Below are 12,436 nucleotides of genomic sequence, written 5' to 3'. Positions count from 1 at the left end.
TCACATGTTCTTTGAAGCCCCACTGTAGGTGGGGCCCTAGGCTTTCTCGCTCTCCTAACCCTAACCCTAACCCTAACCCTACCCCTAGGCACCATCTCCAGCAGGGCCAGGAGCAGAGCCCACCTGACCCCTTCCTGCACTCCACACAAAAGTTGTGCTGCCAGAAATGTAGGGGCAGCCCCGCACATCCATTCACATATCCTTTGCAGCCCCACTGTAGATGAGGCCCTAGGCTTTCTCGCTCTCCTAACCCTAACCCTAACCCTAACGCTAGGCACAATCTCCAGCAGGGCCGGGAGCAGAGTCCACCTGACCCCTTCCTGCACTCCACACAAATGTTCTGCTGTCAGAAATGTAGGGGAAGCCCCACACATCCATTCACATGTTCTTTGAAGCCCCACTGTAGGTGGGGCCCTAGGCTTTCTCGCTCTCCTAACCCTAAGCCTAACCCTAACCCTACCCCTAGGCACCGTCTCCAGCAGGGCCAGGAGCAGAGCCCACCTGACCCCTTCCTGCACTCCACACAAAAGTTGTGCTGCCAGAAATGTAGGGGCAGCCCCACACATCCATTCACATGTCCTTTGCAGCCCCACTGTAGGTGGGGCCCTAGGCTTTCTCGCTCTCCTTACCCTAACCCTAACCCTAGGCACAATCTCCAGCAGGGCCTGGAGCAGAGCCCACCTGACCCCTTCCTGCACTCCACACAAAAGTTGTGCTGCCAGAAATGTAGGGGCAGCCCCACACATCCATTCACATGTCCTTTGCAGCCCCACTGTAGGTGGGGCCCTAGGCTTTCTCGCTCTCCTTACCCTACCCCTACCCCTAGGCACCGTCTACGGCAGGGCCAGGAGCAGAGCCCACCTGACCCCTTCCTGCACTCCACACAAAAGTTGTGCTGCCAGAAATGTAGGGGCAGCCCCGCACATCCATTCACATGTCCTTTGCAGCCCCACTGTAGGTGGGGCCCTAGGCTTTCTCGCTCTCCTTACCCTAACCCTAACCCTAACGCTAGGCACAATCTCCAGCAGGGCCTGGAGCAGAGCCCACCTGACCCCTTCCTGCACTCCACACAAATGTTCTGCTGTCAGAAATGTAGGGGAAGCCCCACACATCCATTCACATGTTCTTTGAAGCCCCACTGTAGGTGGGGCCCTAGGCTTTCTCGCTCTCCTAACCCTAACCCTAACCCTAACCCTAGGCACAATCTCCGGCAGGGCCTGGAGCAGAGCCCACCTGACCCCTTCCTGCACTCCACACAAAAGTTGTGCTGCCAGAAATGTAGGGGCAGCCCCGCACATCCATTCACATATCCTTTGCGGCCCCACTGTATATGGGGCCCTAGGCTTTCTCTCTCTCCTAACCCTAACCCTAACCCGAACCCTTCGCAAAATCTCCGGCAGGGCCTGGAGCAGTGCCCACCTGACCCCTTCCTGCACTCCACACAAAAGTTGTGCTGCCAGAAATGTAGGGGCAGCCCCACACATCCATTCACATGTCCTTTGCGGCCCCACTGTAGGTGGGGCCCTAGGCTTTCTCTCTCTCCTAACCCTAACCCTAACCCTAACCCTACCCTTGGCAAAATCTCCGGCAGGGCCTGGAGCAGTGCCCACCTGCCCCCTTCCTGCACTCCACACAAAAGTTGTGCTGCCAGAAATGTAGGGGCAGCCCCGCATATCCATTCACATATCCTTTGCAGCCCCACTGTAGATGGGGCCCTAGGCTTTCTCTCTCTCCTAACCCTAACCCTAACCCTACCCATAGGCACAATCTCCGGCAGGGCCTGGAGCAGAGCCCACCTGACCCCTTCCTGCACTCCACACAAAAGTTGTGCTGCCAGAAATGTAGGGGCAGCCCCGCACATCCATTCACATGTCCTTTGCAGCCCCACTGTAGGTGGGGCCCTAGGCTTTCTCTCTCTCCTAACCCGAACCCTAACCCTAGGCAACGTCTCCGGCAGGGCCAGGAGCAGAGCCCACCTGACCCCTTCCTGCACTCCACACAAAAGTTGTGCTGCCAGAAATGTAGGGGCAGCCCCGCATATCCATTCACATATCCTTTGCAGCCCCACTGTAGATGGGGCCCTAGGCTTTCTCTCTCTCCTAACCCTAACCCTAACCCTACCCATAGGCACAATCTCCGGCAGGGCCTGGAGCAGAGCCCACCTGACCCCTTCCTGCACTCCACACAAAAGTTGTGCTGCCAGAAATGTAGGGGCAGCCCCGCACATCCATTCACATGTCCTTTGCAGCCCCACTGTAGGTGGGGCCCTAGGCTTTCTCTCTCTCCTAACCCGAACCCTAACCCTAGGCAACGTCTCCGGCAGGGCCAGGAGCAGAGCCCACCTGACCCCTTCCTGCACTCCACACAAAAGTTGTGCTGCCAGAAATGTAGGGGCAGCCCCGCACATCCATTCACATGTCCTTTGCGGCCCCACTGTAGGTGGGGCCCTAGGCTTTCTCGCTCTCCTAACCCTAACCCTAACCCTACCCCTAGGCATCGTCTCCAGCAGGGCCAGGAGCAGAGCCCACCTGACCCCTTCCTGCACTCCACACAAAAGGTTTAATACGAGAAATGTAGGGGCAGCCCCACACATCCATTCACATGTCCTTTGCAGCCCCACTGTAGATGAGGCCCTAGGCTTTCTCGCTCTCCTAACCCTAACCCTAACCCTAACCCTTGGCAAAACCTCCGGCAGGGCCTGGAGCAGTGCCCACCTGACCCCTTCCTGCACTCCACACAAAAGTTGTGCTGCCAGAAATGTAGGGGCAGCCCCACACATCCATTCACATGTCCTTTGCAGCCCCACTGTAGGTGGGGCCCTAGGCTTTCTCTCTCTCCTAACCCTAACCCTAACCCTACCCCTAGGCACCGTCTCCGGCAGGGCCAGGAGCAGAGCCCACCTGACCCCTTCCTGCACTCCACACAAAAGGTGTAATACGAGAAATGTAGGGGCAGCCCCGCATATCCATTCACATGTCCTTTGCAGCCCCACTGTAGGTGGGACCCTAGGCTTTCTCTCTCTCCTAACCCTAACCCTAACCCTAACCCTAACCCTAACCCTAGGCACAATCTCCAGCAGGGCCGGGAGCAGAACCCACCTGACCCCTTCCTGCACTCCACACAAAAGTTGTGCTGCCAGAAATGTAGGGGCAGCCCCACACATCCATTCACATGTCCTTTGCAGCCCCACTGTAGGTGGGGCCCTAGGCTTTCTCTCTCTCCTAACCCTAACCCTAACCCTAGGCACCGTCTACGGCAGGGCCTGGAGCAGTGCCCACCTGACCCCTTCCTGCACTCCACACAAATGTTGTGCTGCCAGAAATGTAGGGGCAGCCCCACACATCCATTCACATGTCCTTTGCAGCCCCACTGTAGGTGGGGCCCTAGGCTTTCTCTCTCTCCTAACCCTAACCCTAACCCTAACCCTTGGCAAAATCTCCGGCAGGGCCTGGAGCAGTGCCCACCTGACCCCTTCCTGCACTCCACACAAAAGTTGTGCTGCCAGAAATGTAGGGGCAGCCCCGCACATCCATTCACATGTCCTTTGCAGCCCCACTGTAGGTGGGGCCCTAGGCTTTCTCGCTCTCCTAACCCTAACCCTAACCCTAACCCTACCCCTAGGCACAATCTCCAGCAGGGCCGGGAGCAGAGTCCACCTGACCCCTTCCTGCACTCCACACAAAAGGTGTAATACGAGAAATGTAGGGGCAGCCCCGCACATCCATTCACATATCCTTTGCGGCCCCACTGTAGATGGGGCCCTAGGCTTTCTCTCTCTCCTAACCCTAACCCTAACCCTACCCCTAGGCACCATCTCCGGCAGGGCCAGGAGCAGAGCCCACCTGACCCCTTCCTGCACTCCACACAAAAGGTGTAATACGAGAAATGTAGGGGAAGCCCCACACATCCATTCACATGTCCTTTGCAGCCCCACTGTAGGTGGGGCCCTAGGCTTTCTCGCTCTCCTAACCCTAACCCTAACCCTAGGCACAATCTCCGGCAGGGCCGGGAGCAAAGCCCACCAGACCCCTTCCTGCACTCCACACAAAAGTTGTGCTGCCAGAAATGTAGGGGCAGCCCCACACATCCATTCACATGTCCTTTGCAGCCCCACTGTAGGTGGGGTCCTAGGCTTTCTCTCTCTCCTAACCCTAACCGTAAGCCTAACCATACCCCTAGGCACCGTCTCCAGCAGGGCCTGGAGCACAGCCCACCTGACCCCTTCCTGCACTCCACACAAAAGTTGTGCTGCCAGAAATGTAGGGGCAGCCCCACACATCCATTCACATATCCTTTGCAGCCCCACTGTAGATGGGGCCCTAGGCTTTCTCGCTCTCCTAACCCTAACCCTAACCCTACCCCTACCCCTAGGCACCGTCTCCGGCAGGGCCAGGAGCAGAGCCCACCTGACCCCTTCCTGCACTCCACACAAAAGTTGTGCTGCCAGAAATGTAGGGGCAGCCCCGCACATCCATTCACATGTCCTTTGCAGCCCCACTGTAGATGGGGCCCTAGGCTTTCTCGCTCTCCTAACCCTAACCCTAACCCTAGGCACAATCTCCAGCAGGGCCGGGAGCAGAGCCCACCTGACCCCTTCCTGCACTCCACACAAATGTTGTGCTGCCAGAAATGTAGGGGAAGCCCCACACATCCATTCACATGTCCTTTGTAGCCCCACTGTAGGTGGGGCCCTAGGCTTTCTCTCTCTCCTAACCCTAACCCTAACCCTACCCCTACCCCTAGGCACCGTCTACGGCAGGGCCAGGAGCAGAGCCCACCTGACCCCTTCCTGCACTCCACACAAAAGTTGTGCTGCCAGAAATGTAGGGGCAGCCCCACACATCCATTCACATGTCCTTTGCAGCCCCACTGTAGGTGGGGCCCTAGGCTTTCTCTCTCTCCTAACCCTAACCCTAACCCTAACCCTACCCCTAGGCACCGTCTCCGGCAGGGCCAGGAGCAGAGCCCACCTGACCCCTTCCTGCACTCCACACAAAAGGTGTAATACGAGAAATGTAGGGGCAGCCCCGCACATCCATTCACATGTCCTTTGCAGCCCCACTGTAGGTGGGGCCCTAGGCTTTCTCGCTCTCCTAACCCTAACCCTAACCCTAACCCTACCCCTAGGCACAATCTCCAGCAGGGCCGGGAGCAGAACCCACCTGACCCCTTCCTGCACTCCACACAAAAGTTGTGCTGCCAGAAATGTAGGGGAAGCCCCACACATCCATTCACATGTCCTTTGCAGCCCCACTGTAGGTGGGGCCCTAGGCTTTCTCTCTCTCCTAACCCTAACCCTAACCCTACCCCTAGGCACCGTCTACGGCAGGGCCTGGAGCAAAGCCCACCTGACCCCTTCCTGCACTCCACACAAATGTTGTGCTGCCAGAAATGTAGGGGCAGCCCCACACATCCATTCACATGTCCTTTGCAGCCCCACTGTAGGTGGGGCCCTAGGCTTTCTCTCTCTCCTAACCCTAACCCTAACCCTAACCCTAACCCTTGGCAAAATCTCCGGCAGGGCCTGGAGCAGTGCCCACCTGACCCCTTCCTGCACTCCACACAAAAGTTGTGCTGCCAGAAATGTAGGGGCAGCCCCGCATATCCATTCACATGTCCTTTGCGGCCCCACTGTAGATGGGGCCCTAGGCTTTCTCTCTCTCCTAACCCTAACCCTAACCCTACCCCTAGGCACCATCTCCGGCAGGGCCAGTAGCAGAGCCCACCTGACCCCTTCCTGCACTCCACACAAAAGGTGTAATATGAGAAATGTAGGGGCAGCCCCGCACATCCATTCACATGTCCTTTGCAGCCCCACTGTAGGTGGGGCCCTAGGCTTTCTCGCTCTCCTAACCCTAACCCTAGGCACGATCTCCAGCAGGGCCGGGAGCAGAGCCCACCTGACCCCTTCCTGCACTCCACACAAAAGGTGTAATACGAGAAATGTAAGGGCAGACCTGCACATCCATTCACATGTCCTTTGCAGCCCCACTGTAGATGAGGCCCTAGGCTTTCTCGCTCTCCTAACCCTAACCCTAACCCTAACCCTAGGCACAATCTCCAGCAGGGCCGGGAGCAGAGCCCACCTGACCCCTTCCTGCACTCCACACAAATGTTGTGCTGCCAGAAATGTAGGGGAAGCCCCGCACATCCATTCACATGTCCTTTGCAGCCCCACTGTAGGTGGGGCCCTAGGCTTTCTCTCTCTCCTAACCCTAACCCTAACCCTACCCCTAGGCACCGTCTCCGGCAGGGCCAGGAGCAGAGCCCACCTGACCCCTTCCTGCACTCCACACAAAAGGTGTAATACGAGAAATGTAGGGGCAGCCCCGCATATCCATTCACATGTCCTTTGCAGCCCCACTGTAGGTGGGGCCCTAGGCTTTCTCGCTCTCCTAACCCTAACCCTAACCCTAACCCTAACCCTAACCCTAACCCTAACCCTAGGCACAATCTCCAGCAGGGCCGGGAGCAGAACCCACCTGACCCCTTCCTGCACTCCACACAAAAGTTGTGCTGCCAGAAATGTAGGGGCAGCCCCACACATCCATTCACATGTCCTTTGCAGCCCCACTGTAGGTGGGGCCCTAGGCTTTCTCTCTCTCCTAACCCTAACCCTAACCCTACCCCTAGGCACCGTCTACGGCAGGGCCTGGAGCAGAGCCCACCTGACCCCTTCCTGCACTCCACACAAATGTTGTGCTGCCAGAAATGTAGGGGCAGCCCCACACATCCATTCACATGTCCTTTGCAGCCCCACTGTAGGTGGGGCCCTAGGCTTTCTCTCTCTCCTAACCCTAACCCTAACCCTAACCCTAACCCTTGGCAAAATCTCCGGCAGGGCCTGGAGCAGAGCCCACCTGACCCCTTCCTGCACTCCACACAAATGTTGTGCTGCCAGAAATGTAGGGGCAGCCCCACACATCCATTCACATATCCTTTGCGGCCCCACTGTAGATGGGGCCCTAGGCTTTCTCTCTCTCCTAACCCTAACCCTAACCCTAACCCTAGGCACCGTCTACGGCAGGGCCAGGGGCAGAGCCCACCTGACCCCTTCCTGCACTCCACACAAAAGGTGTAATACGAGAAATGTAGGGGCAGCCCCGCACATCCATTCACATATCCTTTGCGGCCCCACTGTAGGTGGGGCCCTAGGCTTTCTCTCTCTCCTAACCCTAACCCTACCCCTACCCCTAGGCACCGTCTACGGCAGGGCCAGGGGCAGAGCCCACCTGACCCCTTCCTGCACTCCACACAAAAGTTGTGCTGCCAGAAATGTAGGGGCAGCCCCGCACATCCATTCACATGTCCTTTGCAGCCCCACTGTAGGTGGGGCCCTAGGCTTTCTCTCTCTCCTAACCCTAACCCTAACCCTACCCCTAGGCACCGTCTACGGCAGGGCCTGGAGCAGAGCCCACCTGACCCCTTCCTGCACTCCACACAAAAGTTGTGCTGCCAGAAATGTAGGGGCAGCCCCACACATCCATTCACATGTCCTTTGCAGCCCCACTGTAGGTGGGGCCCTAGGCTTTCTCGCTTTCCTAACCCTACCCTAACCCTAACCTTAACCCTAACCCTACCCATAGGCACAATCTCCGGCAGGGCCGGGAGCAAAGCCCACCAGACCCCTTCCTGCACTCCACACAAAAGTTGTGCTGCCAGAAATGTAGGGGAAGCCCCACACATCCATTCACATATCCTTTGCGGCCCCACTGTAGATGGGGCCCTAGGCTTTCTCGCTCTCCTAACCCTAACCCGAACCCTACCCCTACCCCTAGGCACCGTCTCCGGCAGGGCCAGGAGCAGAGCCCACCTGACCCCTTTCTGCACTCCACACAAAAGTTGTGCTGCCAGAAATGTAGGGGCAGCCCCGCACATCCATTCACATGTCCTTTGCAGCCCCACTGTAGGTGGGGCCCTAGGCTTTCTCGCTCTCCTAACCCTAACCCTAACCCTAACCCTAGGCACAATCTCCAGCAGGGCCGGGAGCAGAGTCCACCTGACCCCTTCCTGCACTCCACACAAATGTTGTGCTGCCAGAAATGTAGGGGCAGCCCCACACATCCATTCACATGTCCTTTGCAGCCCCACTGTAGGTGGGGCCCTAGGCTTTCTCTCTCTCCTAACCCTAACCCTAACCCTACCCCTACCCCTAGGCACCGTCTCCGGCAGGGCCAGGAGCAGAGCCCACCTGACCCCTTCCTGCACTCCACACAAAAGTTGTGCTGCCAGAAATGTAGGGGCAGCCCCGCATATCCATTCACATGTCCTTTGCAGCCCCACTGTAGGTGGGGCCCTAGGCTTTCTCGCTCTCCTAACCCTAACCCTAACCCTAACCCTACCCCTAGGCACCGTCTCCGGCAGGGCCAGGAGCAGAGCCCACCTGACCCCTTCCTGCACTCCACACAAAAGGTGTAATACGAGAAATGTAGGGGCAGCCCCGCATATCCATTCCCATGTCCTTTGCAGCCCCACTGTAGGTGGGGCCCTAGGCTTTCTCGCTCTCCTAACCCTAACCCTAACCCTAACCCTACCCCTCGGCACAATCTCCAGCAGGGCCGGGAGCAGAGCCCACCTGACCCCTTCCTGCACTCCACACAAAAGTTGTGCTGCCAGAAATGTAGGGGCAGCCCCACACATCCATTCACATGTCCTTTGCAGCCCCACTGTAGGTGGGGCCCTAGGCTTTCTCTCTCTCCTAACCCTAACCCTAACCCTAACCCTAGGCACCGTCTCCGGCAGGGCCAGGAGCAGAGCCCACCTGACCCCTTCCTGCACTCCACACAAAAGGTGTAATACGAGAAATGTAGGGGCAGCCCCGCACATCCATTCACATGTCCTTTGCAGCCCCACTGTAGATGAGGCCCTAGGCTTTCTCGCTCTCCTAACCCTAACCCTAACCCTAACGCTAGGCACAATCTCCAGCAGGGCCGGGAGCAGAGCCCACCTGACCCCTTCCTGCACTCCACACAAATGTTCTGCTGTCAGAAATGTAGGGGAAGCCCCACACATCCATTCACATGTTCTTTGAAGCCCCACTGTAGGTGGGGCCCGAGGCTTTCTCGCTCTCCTAACCCTAAGCCTAACCCTACCCCTACCCCTAGGCACCGTTTACGGCAGGGCCAGGGGCAGAGCCCACCTGACCCCTTCCTGCACTCCACACAAAAGTTGTGCTGCCAGAAATGTAGGGGCAGCCCCGCACATCCATTCACATGTCCTTTGCAGCCCCACTGTAGATGAGGCCCTAGGCTTTCTCGCTCTCCTAACCCTAACCCTAACACTAACCCTAACCCAAGGAAAAATCCTGGAGCAGAGCCCACCTGACCCCTTCCTGCACTCCACACAAAAGTTGTGCTGCCAGAAATGTAGGGGCAGCCCCACACATCCATTCACATGTCCTTTGCAGCCCCACTGTAGGTGGGGCCCTAGGCTTTCTCTCTCTCCTAACCCTAACCCTAACCCTAACCCTAGGCACAATCTCCAGCAGGGCCGGGAGCAGAACCCACCTGACCCCTTCCTGCACTCCACACAAAAGTTGTGCTGCTAGAAATGTAGGGGCAGCCCCACACATCCATTCACATGTCCTTTGCAGCCCCACTGTAGGTGGGGCCCTAGGCTTTCTCGCTCTCCTAACCCTAACCCTAACCCTAGGCACAATCTCCAGCAGGGCCTGGAGCAGAGCCCACCTGACCCCTTCCTGCACTCCACACAAAAGTTGTGCTGCATTGAGGAAAGTAGTTGTGCTGGGTTCAACGCTCTGCCCGGCAGGTGCGCTGCGTAGGGGGGGTCCCTTTCCCCCACCTTCCCGGCTGCTTTGCTGGGGGCAGCTGCCCCGGCACCTCTGCACCGCCCGCAGCCTTGCCGCCGCCGCAGGCGGGCTGAATTGCCCGCCAGGGCTCACCTGAACATCGTGCTCAGCCGCAGCTCCTTGGCCTCCCGCGACCTGCAGCCAAAAGGAGAAACAGCCTCAGAGCCCGCTCCTCCTCCTCCTGCTCCTCCTCCTGCACCTCCTGCTCCTCCTCGGGAGAGGCCCACATCCCCGGACAGCTCTCGCCCACTTGGCACTGCTGCACAGCGCCATGCACCCAAGCCCCCGGTCGGTGTCCCCCCGCAGTGTCCCTGGGGGGAGCAGAGGTGCAGGGGGGAGGTGGGGGCGGGGGCGAGGCTTGTGCACGCCTGGAGGTGCCTGTGACTGCGTCAGAAACCCCCGCAGGACCCCTACTGTCTCTCGCCCCAGCCTGAGCTGAGCCCCAGCAAGGCCAGAGAGGACTGCAGGCGAGCACGGTGCCCTGCGCCCCCCACAGCCCTGCACGTGCCGCCAAGACTCACCGGAAAGTGACCACGCAGCCGTCGTTGGGCCAGACGAGGACGAGGGCATTGGTGCATTTCAGGCCATGCCCGTCCTCTTCCTCCTCTTCGCGCCCGCCCGCCGCCTCGTCCTTCCCGCACAGCAGCCAGAGCTGGCCGAGAGGCACGCGGTGCTTGAGCAGGAAGGTGGAGCCGCACCTGCGGAGGGAGAGCAGGGAGCGGCGTGGAGGTTGTGTGGTGGGGCAGCGGCAGCAGTGGCCAGCAGGGCAGAGGCAGTGCCCGGGGGCAGAGGGTGGGGGCGGGGGAAGGACGGCTGGGGCTGCTCTCCTTACTTGAAGGTGGCGATGGCGAGGGTGTCGGGGAAGAGGAGGAGGTGCCTGTCCCTGGTGCGCCGGTGCCGGGTCACCTGGACACGGTCGCTGAGGAGGAGCTGGGGGCTCCTGCGCGACACGAAGGCGCCGAGCGGCGCCGGGGGCCGGGAGGCTCCCCTGGCCTCGAGCCCGGGGCTGGCACCAGGAGCCGCGCGGCCAGGGGCCTCGGGCCGTGCCTGCGTGCCGGCAGCGGGGCCGGCAGCGCCCCGGGCACCGCAGCAGTTCACCTGTCCCATGGCGCCGTGGCCGGGTCAGCAGCTGCGGTGCGTCCGTGCCCTGCGCCGGGCAGCGCCAGGCGCCGGTCAGGCCTGCGCAAAGCACGGAGCGGTGTCCGCGTGCCGAGTAGTGCCGCTGGGCTGGGAGCCTGCGTCTCCCTGCTGCCCCGCACCGGCACAGCACCGCACTGGGGCCGGGCGGGCGCCGGTGGCTGTGGCCACCCGGGTGCCACCGCGACACATTGTGATGCATGACGGCACGTTGTGATGCGCCGGCCGGGCCGTGGGGCAGGGCCGGTGCGTGGGCTGGGGGCTGCAAGGGGAGTCTCCCTAGCTGCCCAGCTCCTCCGACACCGTGGGATTACCCTGGCTGCGGTGTGGGAGCACTGCTGGTGGGGCCGGGCAGCGCTGCTGGTGCCCGCAGCGCCTGCTTTGCTCTCTGGGTGTGGGCCCCACCTATCCAGCACCCGCTGCTGCCATGGAGAGGGTCTAAGGGACGTGCTCAGAGACAAGGAGCAGCCTTGGGGCTGCTGATGGGTAGCGAGTTCTCCACCAAGGAGATGACACTGGTTCTTGTGCATCCCCCTGTTCCTGCAGTGGGGTTTTCACCATTGAAATCTTCCAATGCACAGGCCTCCCCCTGTTGCCACCTCCCCTGCTGCCAGGGGGGCCTCAAAGCACTTGCTTTGGAGCATGAAAGGGTAGCTATCATATCAGCCAGGATGCACACCTCCAGATGGTGGCAGTCTATGGCTGTCCATCATTGCCATTGCAGTGCCACATGGGACCCCCCCAGCCCGCTCAGAGTGTTTTGGGTGAATTATGTCCAATGTCTGTGCAGTAAAATGCCTTCTGTAAAACAGGCAGAGAAAACCACATCTCGAAACTGTAAGAGCATTTACCCTACAGTTTTCCAAATTACAGAATCACAGACAGGTTGTTGGAAAGAACCTTTGCAGATCATCTAGTCCAACCCCTCTGCTCAGGCAGAGTCATCTGGAGCAGGTTGCCCAGGACCGTGTCGAGATGGCTTTTGAGTATCTCTTAGGATGGAGAGTCCACCACCTCTCTGGGCAACCTGTGTTCTTTAATCACATTAAAGAAGTTTTTCCTTAGATTCAGACAGAATTACCTGTGTTTCAGTTTGTGCCTGTTGCCTCTTGTCCTTTCACTGGGCACCCCTGAGAAGAGTCTGATTCAATCTTCTTTATACATTCCCTTCAGATATCTATGCATTCTGATAAGATCCTCCTGGAGCCTTCACTTCTCCAGAATGAACAGCCTTTCCTCATGTGAGAAATGCTCCAGGCCCTTCCTCATCTGAGTTGCCCTTTGCTTAACTTGCTCCAGTAGCTCCACATCTCTCTTGGCCAGGGCAGCCCAGCACCAGACACAGCATTCCAGCTGTGCCCTCAGCAGGGCTGAGAGGAGGGGGAGAATCGCCTCCCTCCACCTGCTGACAAGGCTCCTCCTAACAATGGCCCAGGAGATCGGTGGCCTTCTTGGCCACAAGGGTGCATTGCAGGCTCATGGGCAACTTGT

At 59.0% G+C, this 12,436-nt stretch overlaps 1 protein-coding gene across 1 annotated transcript in view; it reads right to left on the bottom strand.

Annotated features, from left to right (window-relative positions):
- LOC138066587 (T-cell activation Rho GTPase-activating protein-like) overlaps positions 1–12,436 on the bottom strand; it is a 233,748-nt gene that overhangs the window by 187,880 nt on the left and 33,432 nt on the right. The window contains exons 2-3 of the mRNA XM_068936463.1: positions 10,330–10,506; positions 9,902–9,943 (exon numbers count right to left, since the gene is read on the bottom strand). Coding sequence (XP_068792564.1) covers positions 9,902–9,909 — 8 coding nt within the window. The 5' untranslated portion in view covers positions 9,910–9,943; positions 10,330–10,506. The remainder of the gene's footprint in view (positions 1–9,901; positions 9,944–10,329; positions 10,507–12,436) is intronic.

Source organism: Struthio camelus, chromosome 3 (assembly GCF_040807025.1).
Source record: "Struthio camelus isolate bStrCam1 chromosome 3, bStrCam1.hap1, whole genome shotgun sequence".
In the NCBI taxonomy this organism is placed as follows: Eukaryota; Metazoa; Chordata; class Aves; order Struthioniformes; family Struthionidae; genus Struthio; species Struthio camelus.
Note: the sequence above shows the minus strand (reverse complement) of the source record. Positions and strands in the feature narration are given on the sequence as shown.